Below are 24,740 nucleotides of genomic sequence, written 5' to 3'. Positions count from 1 at the left end.
TTTAAATTCATGAGAATTTTCTTTTCTTTTTTGGTGGTGCCCACATCTCCTCTCTACTCTCTGTAACACATGCTACGTTGAATTATTCATGTAATGTTATTTTCTGCCTCTCCCTTCCTTTCTGTCTTTGTTTCTTAATCTTCTCCCTCTCCCTACCTCCATCTGTCCAGAATGATGCCAATTGTGACTGCTATCAAAGTGGGGATGGATATGCTAAAGACGCAAGGCTTAATTGTCCCTCGTCTTTGGTGGTGTCTCCGGATGGGACTCTGTACATGGCTGATCTAGGAAACATCCGGATTCGAGCCATACGACGCAACCAACCACCTACTGGTATGTATGTACAGTATACACACATACATCCTCTAGATGCTGTCATTTTTTACAGTGAGGTCAAGTTTCAAACAACAATGAAATGGCTACTATGGAGATGACATCATCACACATAAATACGATTGGCCTCATTGGATTCACAGAAGTCTGAGCTTTCCAGTCATGCCCAATATTTATGGAATTCCAACACTGTTTAGAGATCCCAGTATGCAGAATACACTAGGCAATAGTAGTTGACTGATATGGGTTTTTCAATAGCGGACATTTTTTATTTATCAGCCTCGGGAGCACAGACATTGGCTGATGCCGTTCATCTCAAAATGCCAGAATATTTTCTTGAGTAATTGGCCGACCAATGAATTAGTCCATAACCACTAGACAAAAATAACACATATATGCGGCATGCAAAAGACTACATGAAAGTGGGCATGTGGGCAAGCAGAGACTCGTGGGTATCCATAGAACCAGTGGCCACACAGCAACATAGCTGACAATGTGTACTCACTATAGCAAACTGTGCATGTTCTCAAAGCAGCTTTTGGCTCTGCTTGCTGGAGTGTATACAAGCTGGTCTGCAGAGCTGGCCCAAATATTTTCCATACCCATTGTTGACAGTGATCAAACAAACACAAATTATGAATAGAATGCATGGTTAATTGTAATAGCTGAGTGCATGGGTTTAATAAAGAAAAGTCTGTCTGTTTGTCTGTGTTTTCAGGCTCTCTAGCTTCAGGTCCAAGCTCCTATGAAGTGGCTTCTCCAGCCACTCAAGAGCTCTATGTGTTTGATGCGAATGGGACTCATCAGTTCACCATGTCTCTGGTCACTGGAGACTATAAATACAACTTCAGCTACAGGTTGGTGTCATAATTTGCAATGAAGATGACTGCATTAGCAATACATCCCTTGCAAATTTTAACTTTGTCATTTTCCTCCCTGCGTTCCTTCACTCTCAGCAATGAAGAGGATGTAACTGCGGTGACAGACAGCAGCGGGAACACCCTCCGTATCCGTAGAGACACCAACAGGATGCCTGTACGTGTGGTTGCCCCTGACAATCAGGTGAGACAAGCAAGTCTTTTGACACACTGCAGAACTTAACTTGATAGAATGAACAGATGCAGGCATTTGTTTTAACAAGAGGTTCCACCAGGTTGGGTTTTAGAAGGCCAGTTGTTTGTCCAAACATCATGTGTTTTCCTTTCAAGCTGCAGTAGGTAACTTTTATAAATATAACTTTTGTTATAATTTCTGAAACTTTCACTATGTCCTGACAGTAGTACGTTATTATCTCGTGGCCACGCATTTTTTTTTTTTTTTATCCAATGTCACCAAGGGGCTCCGTATACATGAGACAGATAATCTGTGAAAAAAAAGGTTCCTCTGGCTTTAACAAAATCAACCAATCACAGCCAAGAAATATAGTTGATTGTTGAGTCTCATTCCCAGGTTGTCAAATAGGGATACTGGGAATAAGACCTAAACAATCAGCTTTGCTCAAGCCACAAACCCAAAGGGTCTTTCTACCTTTCTCGGCTCTGATGTATATATGTTTATATGTAGGTATGTGTGTGTGTGTGTGTGTGTGTGTGTGTGTGTGTGTGTGTGTGTGTGTGTGTGTATATATAATATTTACTGTCTGAGATACCATGTAACCCTTCTTGCCTGTGGTGTGTGTTTTTGCGTGTGTGTAGGTCATCTGGCTGACCATTGGGACAAACGGAGGTTTGAAGACTCTAACGGCTCAGGGTCAGGAACTGGTCTTGTTTAGTTACCATGGCAACAGTGGCTTGCTGGCTACCAAGAGCATCCAGATAGGCTGGACTACCTTCTATGAGTGAGCAGAATGATTGTGTTTATGTTTGAATACATGTGCTGCAACTGTATGTGCTGATGGATGAATGTATGATTGAATTTTTAAATGTCAAAAGCCATTTACAAATATATTAGCCAAGTTACTGAGAATAATATCAGCTCCTAATGGTTTTATAGCATTGATATAATACTTTTGACAGAATAACATCACCTAATGTTATCTGCACCTGCTTAAGCTAATGGTAGGCTGTTTCTATAATTCTAAGTTCTAAGTTTATGTCGAGACACTGAAGAATTAATCTTATCTCAAGAGACATAAAATAATTGAAAACCTACTTTAATAACTGAGTAGAAACTCACTGAATTTAAAGATCCCCTCCATACATGTATTAATACATATATAGGCTGAAACAATATTGTGTGTCTGATGTGTTTTTTTAAAACACATAGTTCATATTTCAGCTACTGTAAAAGTGTTCCTCAGAGCCAGCTGGAGCTCTTTCAGCCATTTGTGTGTGTGTGTGTGTGTGTGTGTGTGTGTGTGTGTGTGTGTGTGTGTGTGTGTGTGTGTGTGTGTGTGTGTGTGTGTGCGCCAATACTCTAACACATTAGAGTAATGGCAGCTAATGTGCCCTTATTCCTCCCCTGTGCATCCTGTCCTTGTAGCTATGACAGTGAGGGTCGTCTGACTAATGTGACCTTCCCCACCGGCGTGGTGACCAATCTCCACGGCGACATGTCGTCAGGGGCTGTTGCTGTGGACATTGAGACGTCAGGGAGGGATGAGGACGTTTCCATAACAACCAACTTGTCATCAATAGACTCCTTCTACACTCTGGTGCAGGGTAAGGAAGAAAGTTTTCCAGCAAGCGTGTATTGTGACACTATTTCTCTTACAAGTGCCTTTTTAATGTGAATAACACTTTCCCTGTAGAAGTTAATCCTGTGTGTTCCCTATTCAACATTTTTGTAAATCATATTGACCAATTGACCAATCGGGCAGCTGTAGCTGAGGTGGGAGAGCTGGTCATCCACCAAGCCGAAGGTTTAGTGGTGAACTAGAGACTGGGTCATGGGCGGCCGAGGGTCATTGATGCACGTGGGCCTGTGTGGTCCGATCCAACAGATGAGCTACTGTAGCTCAGACTGCTGAAAAAGTTCATGCTGGTTCTGATAGAAAGGTGTCAGAACACACAGTGCATCAAAGTTTGTTGCGTTGCAAGGACAAAATGTTCACTTGCTGCCTAATATAGCCCACCCACTGATGCCGTGATAACGAGATAATCAGTGTTATTCCCTTCACCAGTCAGTGCTCATAATGTTATGGCTGATCGGTGTATGTTATCCCAATAATTTATGTTGGGCTAGTAGTAAAAGTGGGCGGGCCCAGGCACATTACACCCATCCACAATATCGCACCAGTTCCCAATATGTGCCTTTCTTCTAATCAGTAACCATTAACTACTTGCCTACTACTTAACTTTCTTTAACAGAAAGAAAGGAAAGATCTACCAATTCAACATTTTTTGGGGGGAGATTTTGATTTATGTGCTCATGAGGACTTCTTAATGATGTGCAGATGTATATCTTGTTAAAGATGTGTGCAGAGTTTACTTGTTGTTTGTAGTCATGAACGTCTTCACAATGTGTGATGTTACTGACCCATCCTTCTCCTATAATACAGCATTCCAAACAGCTTTGTTTTCATTGATTCTGTGCGGCGTTTATCTGACAATGCGTCTCCTCTGATAATTCTAGATTTAAGGGGAACTGCAAAAGGGGGGGAAAAATGCAAGTTTAACCATCCTCATCATCCTTTATGTCAGACATCCGGCCTAAATGGCGAGGGAAAACAATAATTTAGCACTGATGCCCTTGTTAAATCTTAACTAATGAGCCAGTTGAAGCGAGGCCTCAAGTGGTCGACAGTGATTTGTTTCAGAGAAAGCTACATTTGCCCAGAGTGTGAAGGAAAACAGAGCAGATTCTTCCTCACAGCAGAGCACTATTGATTGGAATGTAATAAGTTATTCAAAGCCATTGACAAGTGTAGCATTCCTCTCCATCAATTCATGTACATTATTTATCATTTCGCCTCCTCACCATCATCTAAACTGCACAGCGTGCCAGTGTGTGAGTGGTCTAGGTAATGTGAAATCACAGTATCGGGTGTATAGGTGTAGCCCAGAAATGGTAAATAAGCTAATAGAGTTGCTGTATGTTGTCATTTTGATGTTGTGGACTGCAGTGTGAAAGCAGGGGAAACATGTTTCTAATGTAGGGCTTGACAGTGATGCTGCACACAGACAAATACAGTAAATGTTCATGCCAATGCATTACCATGGGCTCTCTCTCCCCATTCAGAACATAGTGGAATGAAGAATGAGCTCCTTTTCTCACAATATTAAACCCTGCATACAATCAAACATCAAAAAACAACAAGTGAAATATATTTGTAATTCAATTATTTGACCCCAGATAATTTATATTAAGGAGAATTTAGCCAACAAATGCTGTTTTTTTCACCTATGTTTATGTAAAAAAAAGTTAGTAGATTTTTGAAAAAAAAAAACTTTAACAATTATAAACTAATTTCATTAAATAATGTATTAGAGTAAAAACTTGTTCAACTCATGTAGAACATATGAAGATTTGAAAATAACTGCCAAAGATAATCCATGATCTATCCGTGCTCAAATATTACAACAAGTAAAACAACAAGTAGTTGATGTTTATTCCATTATCAATAGCAGGCATTCAATAAAAATGGGAGATCCATGTAGAAAATATACTTTCAACAAAGCACATTTCTCTTGTAATAAAAGGTATGAATGGAACGAACTATGCAGGGTTTTTTTTAACAAATATGCAAATAATTTAAATTTAATTCAATGTTATTTGTATGGCGCTAAGTCATGACAAAAGAGTAAAGAGAGAAGACAGACAGAGACAGAGACATAGGTGCAAAGCAAAAACAATAGCAATAACTTTACTTGTAGAAATTACTAATAATGATGATGACGATGACAACGATGATGACAATAATATCCACAATGATGTGGCCGACTGATGAATTATGATTTTAAAGTAATTAAGTAGATTATATAGTGTAATGCATATTTGATACTTGATTATACTTAAGCAATTACAGGCTTATAAAAATAAAAGTACAAGTACCCCAAAAAAATTACTTCTCAGTTACACAAGTTTTCGTGTGGCCTTAATTACCCTTGATTATGGCAAACTATTTCTTAGGAAATACTTTGATTAGTTGTTAAGAAGACAATAAGTCAAAGCGGAATCATTTACCTGATGGTACTGTATATCAGAAGAAAGGAGGAAGAAGTAAAAATGTCTATAGCCTAGAGAGCCTCTATTCACACACATATATATACACACACACACACACACACACACACACACACACCGCCATTAGTCCTGTGGTAGGTCAAGGGGAACCTAATTAAAAGAGGCTGGGGGATGTTAATACCATTAGCAGGTTCAAACACTGCCCGCAGAAATAATTGTGCTGTTGTATCCCTTTATCTGTCTCTCTGTGACGTTCTTGCTCTCCTCTCTTTGTCTTTTTTTTCTCCTTCGTAGTTCAGTTAAGTTTTAATATAGTGTTGTTGAATAAATGCTTCGACATTTGCCACAGTGAAAACAAAAAATCAATGTGAAGTATTGTTATGGTTAATTCATGATGGTAGTTGCTGTTTTTTTCTCATATAGACCAGCTTCGTAACAGCTACCAGGTGGGCAATGACCATTCACTGAGGGTCATCTACGCTAATGGGATGGACACACACTACCAGACAGAGCCCCATATACTAGCAGGTATGGACATTCCCCCGAATGTGGATTAATCAGAGCTTTCATATTAAAATAATTCTGTTACAGATTAGTTGTAATCAAAAATAATCTGTTATTGTTAAATAACTTAATCTTTATTTACACTGTGCAGCATGTGCAAAGCATTGGCTTCAGGCTATCTACATGGTGAATGCTTATGAGAATTTTAAATTGCTCAGTGCACTCATACCAGATTTCCATGTAAATGGTTTTCTGCCAAGAGTTTTGTAAACACCATCTGATGGGCCTGTTTGTGCAAAGGATCATATTAGGGCTCCAAATAATGGTTATTTTCATTGTGGCTTATCTGTTGCCATTTTCTTGATTAATCGATTAGTTGTTTGATCCAGAAAATGGTGAAATATGTTGAACAGTTTACCAAAGCCCAAGGTGACATCCTCAAATCTTCTTTTGTCCACAACCCAAAGATATTCAGTTTACTGTCATTGAGGAGTAAAGAAATCAGAAAATTCTTACATTTGAGAAACTGGATTTTGACTTTTCTTTTATTACTAAAACCTCAAATTGATTAGCAAAACAGTAGACAACTAATAGATTAGTTGTTGCAGCTTCAGATCATAGTGGGGTGTCAGTGTCATGTTCTCAGTTGTTATACTCTGAAAATAAATATGCCTGCTTTTATTTATTATATTATATTTATATTATTATGTTGGCATTTTGTTATCATTGCATGGTAATGTATTGCAGGCATATCAGATTTACAAGCCTGCATTTGCAGCTGAACTGCCTATCTATAGCAATATAACTTTCATGACAATAAATATAGAAGTGATGCCTATAGTGATTGCAAGTGCCAAGTCTGTGCAGGTTGATTTTCATATGATTTTCTGAAGGTACAAAACTACACCATGCTTTGGAAAATGGTTAGTAGCAACAAAAAGTGACCAATATGCACATACAAAAGTGCTATATGCTGGTACAGATAAATAAAACCCTACAGAGAGGCTAATGTAAATGATTCAAATTCACACTGGCATGTACCATGGTGCAAAGTTAGAGCTTAAAGTAGGCCTTCATAAAAAAATAACTTTTTGTCCTATTTCCTGAAATTTTCACTATATCCTGACAGTAGAACATGAGACAGATAAAATCAGAAAAAATCTGGATCAACAATCAACTATCTAAAAGCCAGCAACCTGAAGCATCCTATCTTTCTCGGCTCTGATTGGTTGTTTTTCATCAGCCATGGTGGATTCTTGCAAATGCCACTAGGAGCACTAGGAGGAGCCAGAGGAACCCGATTATTTCACAGATGATATTGTCAGAATATAGTAATACAATATAATTTTCAGCAAAAATGAGAAAAAGTAATTAAAAAAAAAAAGCTAACTACTGCAGCTTAAATTGTTTGAGTTTCATCAAAATATGTATCTTGATAAAGAAAAGGAGCTCAGTAATATTGCAGTACTAGCACGGTAATGAAGATCTACTATTCACTGTAAAAAGGTGTGCACCGCCACAGGTAGTGCGCAAGGTACCAAGGTAGAAACAAAAAATGAAGAAAAATGCCATAGTTTAATTAATTTACAGGGACTGACTCCCAAGAATCAAATTGTTACAGTGTTTCCTCTATGTTGATTTTGGAGCGGCGGCCCGCAGCTGTTAAGTTTCTGCCTCCACGGTATCACAAATGGGGCAGACGCACAATGTAGTCCCGGTTTCCTTTTAAATGATCCTGCCGACATAATGGTCCGTGTATGTTTTGGTCATTGGATTTTCCTTTCAGAAACGGGTATTAAAAAACAGAAAACGAGTGGTTATTTGATTTTCGTTTTAAAATACAAAAATTAAAATTGAAATACAAGGCGTTTTTCTTTTTCATGGTCAAAAAGGGATGAGCGAAATTAAAAAAAATATACGATTTTCATTTTCTATTTCATATAACAAAAAATAAAATCACTAGAAAACAGAAACAGAAAAAAGACCTGTTTTTTCATATTCTGAGACCGGATGTTGTCATTTACAGGACGGTGCTGTGGAGAAGAAACAGTAGACTAGTAGACTGCGGTCAAATCAGCCGCACTTAAATTTCGAGTGTACAAGTATTCTCAGCATTATGGTAAATGCGGAGAAACAGCGTATTTACTTCCGGTTTTCAAAATAAAGGTATTTAGAACAGTAAGCTATAATTAAAATATGTTACATTAAAGTGTTTCATGCGCCCCTGATGAATAAAAAAACACTTTATATCAAGTATCTTTACTGCACCAGTGTGGAGAAATGCCAAAATAAAAGTCTGATATTTATGCCTCCAGAGATTGCATATTTGACCATATTTGAGGTACTGTAAAAACATATTGCTCAGTGTTTCCTGGCTACTGATGGTATATTTGACTTTTACACATATGAGACTACAAACATACTTAATATCAAGCATTTTTACTGTACAAATTTGGAGAAATTCAACAATAATAAATAAAATAAAATAAAATGCATTTCTCCACACTGGTGCATTTCTCCACACTGGGTAAGACGATATAAGTTTTTTATTCACAGAAACACTTTAATGTAACAATTTAATATAGCACTGTTCTAAATACCTTTATTTTGAAACATCCTTTCTCCGCATTTACCATAATGCTGAGAATACTTGTACACTCTAAATTTAAGTGCGGCTGATTTGACCACGGAGATCGGACTCACGGCTGGATTGACCGCAGTCTACTAGCCTACTGTTTCTTCTACACAGCACCGTCCTATTAATGACAACATCCGGTCTCAGAATATGAAAAAACAGGTCTTTTTTCTGTTTCTGTTTTCTAGTGATTTTATTTTTTGTTATATGAAATAGAAAATGAAAATCGAATATTTTTTTTAATTTCGCTCATCCCTTTTTGACCATGAAAAAGAAAAACGCCTTGTATTTCAATTTTAATTTTTGGATTTTAAAACAAAAATCAAATAACCACTCGTTTTCTGTTTTTTAATATCCGTTTCTGAAAGGAAAATCCAATGACCAAAACATACACGGACCCATTTGTGATACCGTGGAGGTTTTTAATACCTGTTTCTGAAAACGTCACCGCGGTGGGTCCGTTGTAATTGGACAACGTTCAACTTGTACGTTCTCAGCTCAATGCCCCCACTGCTAAAAAAAATCCTAGAGGAAACACTGAGTGAAGTAAACTCTGGTTTGGACATTTTCCACTATATTTTAGGTATTCACATCTTATTCATATCCATAGGCGCTGCCAACCCAACTGTAGCCCGACGCAACATGACACTGCCGGGAGAGAATGGCCAAAACCTGGTGGAGTGGAGGTTCAGGAAGGAACAGACACGGGGAAAAGTCATCGTCTTCGGGAGAAAGCTCAGGGTGAGTGCTCTCTAGCTGATGCTTTCGGTTTCCTTGGGTTTGGGGGGGTACACACTTTCTCTAAAATAGCATACCATTAACCGTCTCAAATGCACACCTATATCTTATAGAATATGTTGCATTGCTGTAGATTAAACTACTTTACAGTATATAAAGAAGCTCAATTTAATCCAAAAATCCCCAAACTTCATATATATAATGATAGCACTTCTGGTGTGTGCTATACTAATAAAACTTTACTGTACTGCATTCTATACTAACATAGAATGCATATTTTTTCCTTGTAGTGGAGTATTTTCTCAATTGGGTTGGTATTTGTACTTTTGCTTAATTATTGGACCTGAATACTTCCTCCACCTTGGGTTAGCACTACCCACAACCTAACTACACCAGTGTGTGCTGAGCCTTCCCCTTTTTAGAAAGGTGGGTAACCCTTAGACAGCCATAAAGTGTGTAGATAAGGCTAATGTCCATTAAAATAGCCTAAAACAGGAGGTCTTCCAAATACATTTCAAAACTGTGGAGCTGGAAGCTTAGGGTATAGCGGCCTTATACATGATAAGGGAATTTACTGCTGGGAGTCAAAGACAAAATTTTAAAGAACATGTATTATATATTGAAAATGCAGTCAGTCCATGTGGACCAATGGATAGGGACCAGTTTGGTTAATCATATATTTATTTTAGAATTGATGGTACCCCTTTAGTGACAGACAGATGACCAGTCTATCACAGGATACATACAGGATAGACTAATTTACACCTCAAGACAATTCAGAGTTTAAAATTCACTGGCATGTTTTTGGACTGTTGGAAGGAGCAACACTCACAGACGTGGGGAGAACACTGCACACACCCTGGCCCCAGTTGCCCATTAGATGTAAGTCAGCGTTACAGAGGGGTTTCTGTTTCTGTCTGTTATGGCATTGTGTCTGTTGTTCTTACAAGCTATTAGGCCTGAAGGAGGGGACAGTCATTTGTCTGTAGTGCTTGAATATTAATTGAAGTGCTCTCTAACTGGCCCAGCCTAATAGCAGGAAAGTGTGCAGTCATGTGTCCTCTGGAGAGTTTGATCCATACAGTGGTGCCATTCTCAGCATGGTCCAATAAACCCTAATGAATGTAACAGCATGTGTGGTCCACTTGCTGGAAATAATGACAATATGGTAACCTTCCGATTAGTGGACAACCCGCTCTTCCTTTGAGGCACTACTACCTCTCTATGCTAGGTAGTTAGGTAGGTAGGTAAATGTACTTCCAGTCTTGGGTGAGTCATTCTATGCAAAGAGATAACAGGACTATTAAATTGTCAAGTTTGGCGTTACATTGAAATAAAAGTCACAGTTTGTTTGGATCGACATGGAAATGACAGGCCAATCTGAAAACTGATTTGTGTCCCCTGATATGGTGTGGCTCACACTCTGCTTGGCTTTTGGCTGTTATCCAGATGTTCTTGTTTTTAATCAAGCAGGCTATTAGCCACCATGGCAATGGCCGCCTTCTCTGTCCTCCTTATTCACCTCGCTACATTCAATTGATGCTAATTTACAAGTGAGTGGCTGAATAACAAGACAGACAAAATTAAACCAGTCTATAAAACAATTCAGTGGCTTAGTATTTCCCCTTGCTTCAAGGACCCATAAGGTGAGTTTTGCGCCAAACCTGCATTAGCTGTCTTCATAAATTGGAGTTTGAACCAATATCACGTAATTAAGAAAGCAACAAAGTGGCTAGCTGCCTCTCTGATGCAACAATGTTTTATGGGTCTTGGATCAGAAGTTTGTTTTAATTCAATTGGCTACGGGTGCAGATGTTGAATTGAACAGCTAAGAATTTAACACCTGGGCTTATTCATTGTTTGCCTGTTTGTGTAGCCAGGTTGCTGATCCTCCATCATATTTTCTTGTGCACCAATAATTCAAAAGAATAGAAAAAGATCTGAGCCAAAAAACAATGAAATCTGTCCTCTTTTGTCTTATGTTTCAAGTATTTGTGTAATTGTAATATTGTTATGTGATTGGTAGGTTTGTCTGTGCAGATGGTCATTAGATTTGCTAGAAGATTCCTTTAGTTTTTGGTAACTTCTTGACCTTTGCTCCAGCACTAAACAGAGTATATTCATGCTCCCTGCGTTCCTCTGAACTCATGTTTGTTCGTATTACTTTATTAATCCCACAACGGGGAAATTCCCTTGTTACAGCAGCATTTACGTGAAATAAATAAATACAGATATAAAAAAAACTATGGTAAAGTGGTAAAGCTATGGTATGGTGGTAACTTGAAAAACAGAAACTACAACATTGATCAGGTGTTTGTAGAGTCTGACAGCGGCAGGGATGAAAGACATTCGGAACCTCTCCTTCTTACACCGAGGGTGTAACAGTCTGCTGCTGAAGGAGCTACTCAGGGACCCCACAGTGTCATGTAGGGGGTGAGAGGTGTTGTCCATGATGGATGTCAGCTTGAGAGAGGTATTGAGCATAGTTGCATGTAATACAATCAGTTTTGGCTACTAAGAATTGAAAGTTTCGTCTGATCAAAGATTGACATGATCATAAGAGTTACTTTATTAATATATCTGTGTCTCCACTCCTTCAGGTAAATGGTAGGAACTTGCTGTCTGTGGATTACGATCGCACACTACGGACAGAGAAAATTTATGATGACCACAGGAAGTTCCTGCTGAAGATAATCTATGACACCCAAGGTCATCCAACACTCTGGGTTCCCAGCAGCAAACTACTGTCAGTTAACTTGACATACTCCAGGTAAGCCGTTCTGCACCAGGGTATTTTTTTATTTTAGACAGTCTAACTACTTCACCCAACTACATAAAGCTCTAACATATAGGTTAATGAGTTGATAGACCCGTGGCACTGGGCACTGAAGCAAAGTCCAACAAAGTTTCAGTTTAAAAAAGAATAGTCTCAGTATTTTTACTGTATGCATTACTTTTAGACTAGAATAGAATAAAGTACACTGAGAGACACTTTTGTCTATAGTAAGAGGCTTTTTATCACTATAAAACTTCTCTTGCCACTGAATATCACTTCTAATGGGAACAATTCAATTCAATTCAATTCAGTTCAATTCAATTCAACAGTGATGCGGATGAATTGCTGTCAGCTGTAAATCTTGTAGTTGAGATTCAAAGTACTTCACAAAGGTGACTGCCAATTATCTCAGACCTTAGTCTTCTCTTGTTCATTGACAGAGAAAATGTTTCCTTATGTAGAGCCAAATGAACTGAGCCATGGTGTCCATCTGGGGAAATGTGGATTTTTCCAAACCCCTGTAGAACTCGGACAGTGAGAACTGCTGGTGGGTAGAGTGTAATCCCATTGCATTTCAATTAGCTCCAACTGCACGTCTTCCTACATTCCTTCCACATAAACAGAGAATGGCTTTGAGAACAGGTTCATGTCTTTCTCAATGGCAGCAAAATCTTGAAAGCGCTAAGTTCTGTGATCATAATGTGAGGTCACATATTTCCCCCATTTCACAGAAATGTTGGTGTTTGGGGAACTGGAGATTCACCCATTGTGCACTTTATTTGGTACACCTGTACAATCTAATTCAATACAACATCTCTGACATTATTTTTTACTCCCACAATGCTGATACATTCTCTTTTTTTTATACTGTCAGACAGGTGATAATTCTACTTTATGTGTATTATTGAGGTTGTAGAGGGTAGTAGTATTAGTACTGGAGTGCAATATAGTGAAAGGTAGTTCTAACATTTGACCACCATGAGGGGACAAAATATTAGAAACACTGGGCTGGCAAAGTCTGATTTGTATAGAAAAAGTGTGTAAAGAATGTGCCTATAATGACACCTGTTGTTCACAATAGGAACTGCATTTTGATGTAACCATTTAGATTTAATTTTGGTTGTAAAGTAACTCATGGGCAATATAAATGAAGGTTCAGGCATGTGGGACATGTGTCCCACGGGTCATAGTTTGGACACCCTTTGTCATACAGTAGGTTTAAAAATCACCTGAAACTGTTAAGTTACTACTAAAGGCTGTTGCAATAATGTTGTTAATGGTCATATTAGACCTACCACCTACCACCTATACAGTCTTTGCTGGAAACACATGGCTTGAAAATGACATCCTAATATGGACCAGATATCAACCTTCCACAGAGTCTTATATTTGTCTGTGTTTGTCCAGCACGGGGCAGGTGACAGGCCTTCAAAGGGGCCCAACAACAGAGAGGTGGGAGTACGACAGTCAGGAAAGAATCATTTCCAGAGTCTTCGCTGATGGAAAGACATGGAGCTACACTTACCTGGATAAGGTACAGGCCATGTACTGTATGCACACATCAACCTACAAACATTGTGTTTTACGTCAAAGGCTTCAATTGGGAGCAGATGTGTTCATGTATCATTACTGTGTGAGAGTCACTATTCATGTATATTTTGTATATTTCATGAAGGATGAGATAAGAAAACTCAATATTATCTTCACATGTGTAACCTGTGTGTTATTAAAGTATACTCAAGGAGACCCAATCTGTGTGCTTTCAAATCAGCAGGTTTACAGTGATATTGAATGAAAACATAGAAAGGCAAATTAGCATCTATCAATTTTCTATTTTTCTATCTATGCTTCATGACTTGCAGTGCTTTTCATCTTTGTTTGTGTATTACTTGTTGATGGATTTTTCCTGTGATTGTGATTCTGGGTTAACATACATCTGGCAATTCTGCATCTTCAAACTTTTTCCAAGTTAGTGCTCCCAGGGGACAGATAGTGATGTATTTCACTGTTGAAACTAGAGACAAGGAGTAAACTAAAAGAGGACAGGGCAGTAAAAAGCAACTACTAATGCATTCAAAAAGATAGCAACTATTGTCTATGAAGAGAAAGAGGAGACGTGAGGACAGGAGAGGTGACTGACGGAAAAAGATGGGTAAAGAGAGAGAGAGAGAGAGAGAGAAAGAGAAAGGAGTGACTAAAAAACAACCCAGAGGGGATTTCCTGTAGGACAAGAGCTGGGGCGTAAAAAAACAAATGGTACGAGGAGTATGAGGAGGAGAAGACGAGAGGGATAAATCAGACACTTTGTTAGCTCAGGAAGACAGAGGGGCAGACAGAGACTGACTTAGTGTCGGCCTCTGTCTGCAGCTACGGATCTTGTTTGTGCACAGTGAAAGAAAGATAAAGAGAGATGGAAGAAGAGAGACAGAGGGATATTTAAGGGAGTCTGCAAAGACAGAGGTACTGCTGTGGAAACAAGACCCAAGGGATGGTGGGAGCTCACTTAGACAGAGGGAGGGAGAGACTGAAACAGAGAGAGAAATAACAGCAATTGTGGATGAAGAATGGTAAGGAAGTGGGTATGAGAGACTTAAAGGAGAGAGGAAGAAATAACGAGAGAGACAACTAAATAAATAACAGGGTGAGAAAAGGAAGAAAAGAAGAGTAAGTGAGCAGGGCTGACATTAAGAACAGTATGTTGGAGAAAATAGTCTCAATTCAAAGGTCCACTTGCTTGTTTGGAGCTTTTGGCTGCATCTCAGTCTTCATCAGTGAATCAAGCCAACTAGGACTCATCACATGACTTAGTGTGGAATGCTGCCTGGATTGGCAAAATTTCTAAAACTGGTCATACTGGATCTCACAATACCAGAAATATAGATTTACCAGTGAAATCTCCTGATTCTCTATACCCAACGGCATTTAATGGCAGACTAGAATACTGAGTGAGCAGAGTGAGTGTACCTATGCTACCTTGACTTTAAATGCTAAATGTCATATACTTTCTGACAGACAACAGACATCATTTGCATGTTGGGAAATTGTAAACATGGGTCAGTTTAAGTGTTAAAATAATTACCACTACTTTAAGACTGTTTACAGTTTTCTTTGAGCCAACATTAACTAGCAAAGAAACTAAAAAAAAAAAAAGAATCGGCTTCACCATCCTGCATGATCACCAGTGACTCATATTTCTTGGGCAACTGCTGACATTGTTGTCTTTCAGAACATCCCGTTAGTCACAGACATAGTCATTACTTAATGAGCAAATCTGATATGTAGAAAAATCGTAAATGGACCTGTACTTGTATAGCGCCTTTCTAGTCTTCCAACCACTCAAAGCGCTTTTACACTACATGCCACATTCACCCTTTCACACACATTCACTCAGTGATGGCAAAGTCCATCAAACAGAAACTAACATTCATACACCGATGGTATCGGGTTCAGTATCTTTCTCAAGGATACTTCGACATGTGGCACCAGGAGTCGAGGATCGAACCCACAACCTTCCGATTAAAGAACGACCTGCTCTGCCTCTGAGCCATAGCTTAGAACTAGATTCTCATGACAAAACATCTCTTTCTAATAGACATTTTGATGATGTATGAATATGTATGAGTTAGGCTCTACAAGAGTTGTAAACTTTTAATGGTAGTATTTTATAAATATATTGGAAGAAAACAGACAGGAAATATAATTTTTGTGTTTTGTCTTTCTTTCTTTTTTTTTCTGAGGGACATTTATTTTAAATGGAAGACCCTAGTCAGTAAGAAATAGAACAGGAGAACCTGACAAAGTTAAGACAAGTGAAAGAGAAATGAGAGGAGAAAGGTGAAAGGAGGAGTAAGGGAAGGCACAAAACAAAACAGGGAACACAAAGGAGAGACAAATAGAAAGAAGAGAGATCATTCCCCAGTGAATAAATGAGCCATATTCTATTACTCCATGTGTCACTCCAAGCACATTCTCACCTTCCCTTGCACTTGTTTTTTATTTACTTCCTTCCTCCGTCTGTCACTTTCTCTCCTTGCTGAAAATACTTACTGAAAGCCTCTTTGGGAATCACAGCGTCAAAAAGCAGAAATTCATCATGCACAGTAGCATATACACAGCATTGTAACTCCATCTATACCAACAGAAGAAATTCCCAACAGGTGGAAATATAAACCATTTAACAGTTTAAGACAAATACAAATCTAAATGAGTTAATTCTACAAAAATTAAACTAGCCCTCAACTATTAATTATCGCAACACAAACCAAATTTAATGATTTATAAAAGACAGAAACACTAATGCACCAAAATACATAACATCAGATCGGTTTAATTCAGTAAAAGCATTTGCAAAAGTGCAAAAAAATCAAAAAAGCACTATCACTAACTCATGGGCCAGTTTAACAGGTTGATAGAATCACATATTAAGCACTTTTCTGACCTGGAACTGGAGGTTAAGATGATCTTCAGCATTTGCTGGAGCCAAGAAGCATACACCCAGGAGAGCGTGATGTTTGAGTCCAGACAAACAGATGCTGCTGTCCGTTCTTATAGATTAGATCTGTCTTATCCTTACATTTAAGATCATCGTCCACTGAGAGAAGGTGCAGCAGATTCCCAGGGGATTTGTGAAAGTAATGACTTTGTCTTTTGTTGTGGACGCCTGGAAGAAATTGGTGTCTCTACAGAGCCGTCCAGTTTTCCTCATTTTGTAGCAGACCTACAACATGTGTGCTAAGCCCTAAGCCCCAATGCCTGTAAATGGACCTGTACTTGTATACATTGTGGAAAAGACCCATGGGACAATGATGTAGTTGAGGAAAACATGTGTCATGTTTAAGTGAAAGCAATTTCTTTGGCCCGTGCCTCCATGTCCAGATTATAGGAAATGTTTTTTTTTAGTTGGTTGATAATATACAGGCCCTATTCACTTGCTGCTTTTTTCAAAATTGTTTCATAAACTGTGTGCTTTCGTGTGTGACTGTTCAATAACATCCCCACCTGTGGTCCAGTTCCACAAATGTACAATCACCAGGCTATAACAAATGAGTGCTATTTAATCAAATACAAGAAAGCTAAACTAGCCAGTCTTTTTCAACACACGTCACTAGTGTTATGTTACATGCTGGCAAGTTTTCAAGTACCAGCAAGTGTTGATGGCCTCAGAACAGCCAGCAGCTTCAGTTCAGTCAGACACACTTGCTTCAGGGAATTGACCATTTATAGAAATTGCTATACAATGACATTCGATGGAAAAGGCTGTTCTTTGTGCACAGTATTGGACGATTTTGCAAAACCCCAGATTTTACCGTATATATTGTATTTTTTTGGTTTGTGTTTACATCCATTTTCAATGTTCAAGAGCTCGCTTTATGCAATATCTGCACATGGCAACAACATTATAGTTAATATTAGGGAAAGGTTGTGGTTGTGGCACATACTACAAGGAGTTTTTAACTGGTTATCAAACAGCCTCAGTTTAATACTGATTCCTCATTATGACCTACAATAAGACCATCAGAGAGTAGATTGACTATTTCTATATAGTTATAGAAATTGCAGGCTGCAGAATGGGGCTCAGTCTATTATTTTTCCAACCTAATTCTTGTCTCATTTGTGGTCTGATAAACTATACATTTATCAAATTCAGTGGCCCATATTGCTAGTTTCACCAAAATCAGTCAATAAAGTTATAAAATTGTGTTTTTGTACAGTAAGGCCTGACCACCTTTCCTCACGTGTTCTGTCACAAGTGGACTAACTTTAGCTGCGTGGCTGAACCACTAAAACTGGTCGACTTTTAACCTGTTCTACAGACTGCAGCCAGGTATTCTTGGAATAAAGGCAGTGAAAAGACTACTGATTTTGTCCGCAGGGGCTGCCAGAATCAGCACAAAATGAAAGTTCCTTGTGGTTGCATATGTCATAGTTATGGTTAGGCAACTAAAACACTTGATTGTGGTTTCTGTCAATAAAAAGGTAAAGTCTGTGATGGGATGCAAATATATGTATACTGTATATATGCCTCTCACTATTTTGCTTCCCTGATATGATAGAGGCTATTCCTTGCCCCGAACTAGTCAATGTGTAGATTATTAGTTATTTTTCTTATTTCTATGTCAGACAAAAAAAAGAATATGGTGTCAAAGGATGTTCCAAAACATTGTGTCAGTATAAGTGTCTGCTGCTCTGCTCTGTGTCTTTTACTGAATGTTATGTATTTTCTTTTGTTCTCCCCTCTCTATAATAGTCCATGGTCTTGCTGCTGCACAGCCAGCACCAGTATATTTTCGACTATGACTCAGGAGATCGTCTGTCAGCAGTTACCATGCCCAGCGTGGCTCGACACACCATGCAGACCATCAGATCCATAGGTTATTACAGGAACATCTACACCCCTCCAGAGAGCAACGCCTCTGTTATTGTGGACTACTCTGAAGACGGACAGGTGTGTGCGTGTAAAGACTGGTCAATTCTGACAGGTTGACTTAAACAGTGGACAGCCATGATGAATCTTTGTATGAAAAATTAATCTGAACATCATTTCAATAATGTTTTGCTTTTTTACTCTCCAGCTCCTCAGAGTGGCCCATCTAGGCACTGGCCGCCGCATACTGTACAAATATCGCAGACAGGTATATGATTAATTATTAATTACAATTAATTATAAAAACAAGAGCTATGTCAATGTATGGTTTGGTTTGTACAAGAACATATGTAGTTTACAACTAAGAAAGAGAATAGATGGAAAGAAGGTTTATTTTACCATCAAGGCTCTGTTTCATGTAATTGAAAGCCATGGCAGGGAGAGATCAATACAGCCCGTAAATGGGGAACCATGAAAAAAGAGTCAGGGTGGTGATGTGGTGTTTGACAGCTTGAGTAGAATGTTCAAGAGTTGATGGCAGTCCATTATAATAAACACATACTGTACTGTTTTATTTGTCTCATCAGAACAAGCTGGCAGAGATCCTCTATGACTCAACACGGGTTAGCTTCACGTACGATGAGACCGCTGGCGTTCTTAAGACAGTCAACCTGCAGAGCGAAGGCTTCATCTGTTCCATCCGGTATCGCCAGATCGGCCCACTGGTCGACCGGCAAATATTCCGCTTCAGCGAGGACGGGATGGTGAATGCACGATTTGACTACACGTATGACAACAGCTTCAGAGTCACCAGCATGCAGGCTGTAATCAATGAGACGCCCCTGCCAATCGATCTCTATCAGTTTGATGATATATCCGGGAAGGTGGAGCAGTTTGGGAAGTTTGGAGTCATCTATTATGACATTAATCAGGTAAGACAGGATTGGCTGCATTGATTTAAATTGTCCCTAAATGATGAATAAGTAAGAAAAAGCAACTGATACATCTTGATAAGGTGGATCAATCCTTGAAGTTAGAGGTGATACTTTGATATTAATTAGGCATTTAAAGGGACAGACGGCAATACCAGTAACATCAGTGGTCCCCAACCTTTTTCTATAAGGGACCCCTTTTCTATTGTGACATTTGATGTATAATTTATACTACATTCAAAATAATGAACCCAAATAGTGAATTCAGTAACTGCAAGAAGTTTGTGTAAAACGAGAGATTTGGATTTTGGAATTTTGAGGAGATAAAAGTTTAGGGAACTTTTTATACAATTCTATATATTTATCAACTTTAACAATTATACAGACACATTGCAGCTGACCCTGTGCTCTGACATCTCTGATGTAATGCATGTTGTGGGGGACTGTATATGTATTTTTCGTAATATTTTATGCAATGCAATGTTTTCCTTCATCATATTTCCTACAAAAGTTGTTTATATCAATGTCCACTGCACATTTAAAAATATATGTATAGATAGATAGATAGATAGATAGATAGATAGATAGATAGATAGATAGATAGAGATATACATATACATATAGATACATATATAGAGATATAGATATATATTGATATATATACATTATTTTTTTAATTAGAAACTCCAGAAGAATAATACAAAATATACAAAACACAGCCAGCTCAAATACTTCATTATATACAAAATAAAAAGGAGAACAAAAAGGAAAAAGAAACAAAAACAAAAAAAAAATGATGGGGTAGGGTAGGGGAAAGGGCATTGGGATTGGGGATAGAGTGCCTAATTACTGCAAGATCTGGGCTAAATTGAAGTAATGTATCACTTTTATAAGTATTCTTTCTTTGGGTTATTCCAATTTTTTGTCTGGTCTCTGATTGTAAAAGTTTGTCCAATTGATCAGTTTGATTCCTCTTATTTTGAGATTCTTGATAAGCTGTTGATTTTGTGACATACAAGTGGGATCTTCAATGTGTGTAGCAAAAAACACTCCCTGTATGGCACCTGTTTCAGTGTTTATGTCCTGTCTTGTTTTGTCCTTGTCACGTAAGTCTCTCTGTTGTAGTCTGACCAGCAGGGTTTTTTGTCAGTGTAGAAAGTAAACTGTTGATTTTCTGAACTTGTCTTCCCTCTGTTTCAGATTATCTCCACAGCAGTGATGACCTACACCAAACACTTTGATCAGCATGGCCGCATCAAGGAGATCCAGTATGAGATCTTCAGGTCTCTAATGTACTGGATTACCATTCAGTACGACAACATGGGCAGAGTCACCAAGCGCGAGATCAAAATTGGGCCATTCGCCAACACAACCAAATATGGTTACGAGTATGACGTAGATGGGCAGTTGCAAACCGTCTCCCTCAATGAGAAGATGATGTGGAGGTAGGATCGCCACATCATACTGAAACAAACGCACAATTATTTGATGCGATGCAAATGTTGATAGTATCATTTTCTACCACTCCAGGTATAATTATGATCTAAATGGTAACCTGCATTTGCTGAACCCTGGGAACAGTGGTCGGTTAACCCCTTTACGCTACGATCTGAGGGACAGAATCACTCGTCTGGGAGATGTCCAGTACAGGCTGGATGAAGACGGTTTCCTGAGACAGAGAGGAGCCGAGATATTTGAATACAACTCCAAAGGTGGGAATTAGTACTTGCACTCAGTGCACTCAGGTTTGGTGGCCCAACCTAGCAGTATAATGCCGCAGTCACATCAGAAAGTGTCACAGTGAAGTTGATCAGTGCATCCTTATGAAATAGGCTAGAGGCTTGGTGACGTAGTGACTACTAGCAACTGAGAACATGCTAGTGCTAGTCAGTCACAATGATGGCCACACTAGCTTTGTAGCTGATAGGACAACTGTTGCTAATTTGAATGCCAGCAAAAAACTTGCCTTGGTGCTGGACTCTTGAATCGCAGTCTGTCGGTGAAAAAAGTTTTGCTGAGTCTGTAAATTAGCCACCAACCTCTCAGCAGTAGCCATCCGTTCTTGCGTTGACTGCTTACTAGCATAGTTAGCATGCTTTGTTGCAAAGTGACAGCTGATGTTGTATTCTATAAAAACTCCTGGCATATCAGACATACAGCCGTTGATCGGACATCGGTGAATAAATATTTTGCTGTCCACTCCTTATTAAACACTCGGCACTCACTGTCCAATTCTTTTTTTTTTTGTCCAATATGCAATGTGTAAAAGTGAAGTTAATAGTAATGCTGCATTCATGTGCGTTTGGAAACAAGTCCCGAGTTGATTTGGGAAAGATGTCATATTCGTCATCTAAATGGCAGCAAAAAAAAACTTTTCCGCCAAAATGACCGAATGTTTATTTAGTATAATCCAAGGAGCACCTGAATGCAGCACAATATACCACACTGTAACAAGGGTCATTGGGTGCCATCTAATGGGGAAACGTGGTAATTGCAGGGACGTCACAATTAATGTGATTTAATAATAATCAAATTTAATAATATAGTTTGCCCATGCCTGATCTAGGCTAACCTCTTAAGCAGCCGCCATTGGTGTTTTTGCGCAATCAGTCACTTCTCACACACAGTGTCACACACACTTAGTGGTAAGCCACACCGTACATAGCTCATACTGTGGCACCAGTAGTTCCTCATAGAAGGCTGATGGGTCTGAACCACTGTGGTTGGACACAAGTGCATAGCTTGAAGCCTGGCAAGATGGATTCTTGCTTGAGCTTGTAATCTCGCAAGTCCAGCTGCCTGGCAAGGTTAGAAAAATGTAATTCCACTGAAATTTATTCAATTCAATTTAAATTCAATTTTATTTGTATAGCGCCAATTCATAACAGAAGTTATCTCAGGACACTTTTCAAATAGAGCAGGTCTAGACCGAACTCCTTAAACATTTACAGAGACCCAACAATTCCCACCATGAGCAAGCACTTGGCGATGGGGGCAAGGAAAAACTGCCTTTTAAGAGGCAGAAACCTAGACAGATCCTTCGGCTCTAGATGGGTGGTCGTCTGCCTCGACCATTAGGGGCCACCAAAGTCTCCATCTTTGAAGTTCTACACATTTAACATCTAACTATTGTCTTGCCATTCTTCACATCCTTATTCTTCTTTTTTATCATCTGTGATTCAGGTCTACTAGTTCGTGTCTACAGTAAAGCAGCTAGCTGGACCATCCAGTATCGTTACGACGGTCTAGGTCGGCGTGTGGCATCTAGAAACAGTCTGGGCCAACACCTGCAGTTCTTCTACGCTGACCTGAACTACCCCACTAGGATCACCCACGTCTATAACCACTCCAGCTCTGAGATAACATCCTTTTACTACGATCTGCAGGTAGCTACACAGAAAAAGGGATTATGAATATAGTCAAATGCTGTGCTTTATTTTCCTAACTCTAATGATCTCCAGTATCTCTAGCTAGAGACAAGGCAAATATGGAGGAGTCAAGCTTTTTCTGGACAGAGCCCTCAATGACTACTATTTTTGAGTCACGTTTGGTTTTCACTCTCAACTTTTTAAACTTTTGAGTCTATGTGGAGCAGGTTTCCCTCCTGTGACTATAGGGAAAAATGTTGAATGTGCAGCATCTCAGTTGATTACATTTTATTTGTTAGAGAGGAGGGAATGGTTTTCTCTGTAGCAGCCCCCACTTTATCACACAAAAATATTGTTGCATCATCATCTACATCATCAACATCTTTTGCTACTTTAAATGCCTAACAGGTTAAGGAGCCTGTAACAGAGACAGCCGCAGATTAATTTGTTTTATTGTGAATCAGCAGCAAGACAAAAAATATTATTAATAGCCCTGCTGTTATCATTTGTAGAGTTGTAGAATACAGCAGCAATAACAAAAGTCGTCATTATTATGATTTTATTTATAATGTGTATAATGTTTATCGTTGCACAGGGCCATGTGTTTGCTATGGAGATCAGCAGTGGAGAGGAGTTTTATATTGCATGTGATAACACTGGGACCCCACTGGCTGTCTTCAGCAACAATGGACTGTTGCTTAAACAGGTATCTGTGCACTTAAATGTGTTTCATTTATCTGTTCATATTCCATTAAATAATTTTGTATCTCAGTATCAGATCATACATCTCTGTTTGTGTGTGTGTAGGTGCAGTACACAGCATATGGCGAGGTTTACTTTGATTCCAACCCAGACTTTGTGCTGGTAATTGGTTTCCATGGAGGCCTGTATGATCCTCTGACACGACTGCTGCATTTTGGAGACAGAGACTATGACATCCCTGCTGGGAGGTAGGCAGTCTGTCACTTATTCACTCATTTCCAGTCCAAGCATGATAGGTGAATCTCTATAACAGGATGCTGTTCCAGCTTTGTCACTGTCACATCTGACCAGAGTGTGTTTGTAATGAAGGTGGACCACTCCTGACATCAGCACATGGACACGTGTTGGTAAAGACCCCAAGCCCTTTAACCTCTACATGTTCCGAGGCAACAACCCCATCAGCAAGATTCATCAGGTCAAAGAATATGTTACAGGTAACAGGAAACATTTTAAAAACACTAACTATATTGTAGTTCCTTGTATGTCTAGATAGTACATTAAAAGAAACTTAGCAGCAGTTTTCAAAGGTTCCAGCCCTAGAAGCTTTTAAAGTTAAAGTATAGGTGTCCCACAAAGTTCTATAGTAGGTCCCTTTCTGTTCAGTATGGTTTATTTAATTTATTTTTCATAAATACAGTAAATGTGAATTTGAATTACAGCCTGAACTAGTTTAAACTGAATAACAATATTTGGCTATTTTTAAAAACAGAATGTCATTTACCATATTTTAAAATGTTACTTTAATAGTAATGAGTTCCAACAATGCATTCATTAAGGGAACACAAGATGTTTGTCTGGAATTATTATAAGAGGGCATAAGAAATATACAAAAATATACATATTTATTGTCACAGTTTGCTCTGCTATTTAGTGCAAATCAAATATATAAATACTCAATCTTCAGTTTTTTTTCTTTCTTTTCCTCATCCACTGCTCTCTTTATGTAGATATAAATATCTGGTTGGTCACGTTTGGCTTCCATCTCCACAACGCAATCCCAGGATTCCCCATTCCCAAGTTTGACCTGACGCAGCCATCATTGGAGATGAAAAAGAGCCAGCTGTGGGACGACCTGCCTGTATGTATCCTAAGTACTCAATCACAGATGATTTAACAACAACAACCAGAGATGAAATAGAGGAGAGCAAAAGACATATTCAGAAAGTCTAGATGAAAAGTGCAAACTGATAACTCAGAAGGAAAC

General features: G+C 38.8%; 2 protein-coding genes across 13 annotated transcripts in view; one reads left to right on the top strand and one right to left on the bottom strand.

The window, feature by feature from the left end:
* The window catches only part of dctd (dCMP deaminase), a 145,349-nt gene that overhangs the window by 89,428 nt on the left and 31,181 nt on the right, over positions 1-24,740 (bottom strand). The gene's annotated exons all lie outside the window — the stretch shown is intronic.
* Positions 1-24,740, top strand: part of LOC127355461 (teneurin-3) — a 361,742-nt gene that overhangs the window by 333,268 nt on the left and 3,734 nt on the right. For all 11 annotated transcript variants that reach the window (XM_051386366.1, XM_051386371.1, XM_051386367.1 and 8 more), the window contains 19 exons: positions 171-333; positions 1,052-1,190; positions 1,290-1,395; positions 2,028-2,170; positions 2,815-2,993; positions 5,881-5,985; positions 9,207-9,337; positions 11,935-12,104; positions 13,518-13,644; positions 18,358-18,555; positions 18,683-18,742; positions 19,062-19,406; positions 20,607-20,851; positions 20,937-21,118; positions 22,590-22,792; positions 23,370-23,480; positions 23,582-23,724; positions 23,846-23,970; positions 24,484-24,614. In XM_051386366.1, the coding sequence (XP_051242326.1) occupies positions 171-333; positions 1,052-1,190; positions 1,290-1,395; positions 2,028-2,170; positions 2,815-2,993; positions 5,881-5,985; positions 9,207-9,337; positions 11,935-12,104; positions 13,518-13,644; positions 18,358-18,555; positions 18,683-18,742; positions 19,062-19,406; positions 20,607-20,851; positions 20,937-21,118; positions 22,590-22,792; positions 23,370-23,480; positions 23,582-23,724; positions 23,846-23,970; positions 24,484-24,614 (3,006 nt within the window). The remainder of the gene's footprint in view (positions 1-170; positions 334-1,051; positions 1,191-1,289; positions 1,396-2,027; positions 2,171-2,814; positions 2,994-5,880; positions 5,986-9,206; positions 9,338-11,934; positions 12,105-13,517; positions 13,645-18,357; positions 18,556-18,682; positions 18,743-19,061; positions 19,407-20,606; positions 20,852-20,936; positions 21,119-22,589; positions 22,793-23,369; positions 23,481-23,581; positions 23,725-23,845; positions 23,971-24,483; positions 24,615-24,740) is intronic.

Source organism: Dicentrarchus labrax, unplaced genomic scaffold (assembly GCF_905237075.1).
Source record: "Dicentrarchus labrax unplaced genomic scaffold, dlabrax2021, whole genome shotgun sequence".
Classification (NCBI taxonomy): Eukaryota; Metazoa; Chordata; class Actinopteri; family Moronidae; genus Dicentrarchus; species Dicentrarchus labrax.
This window is presented reverse-complemented; position numbering and strand designations above follow the sequence as displayed.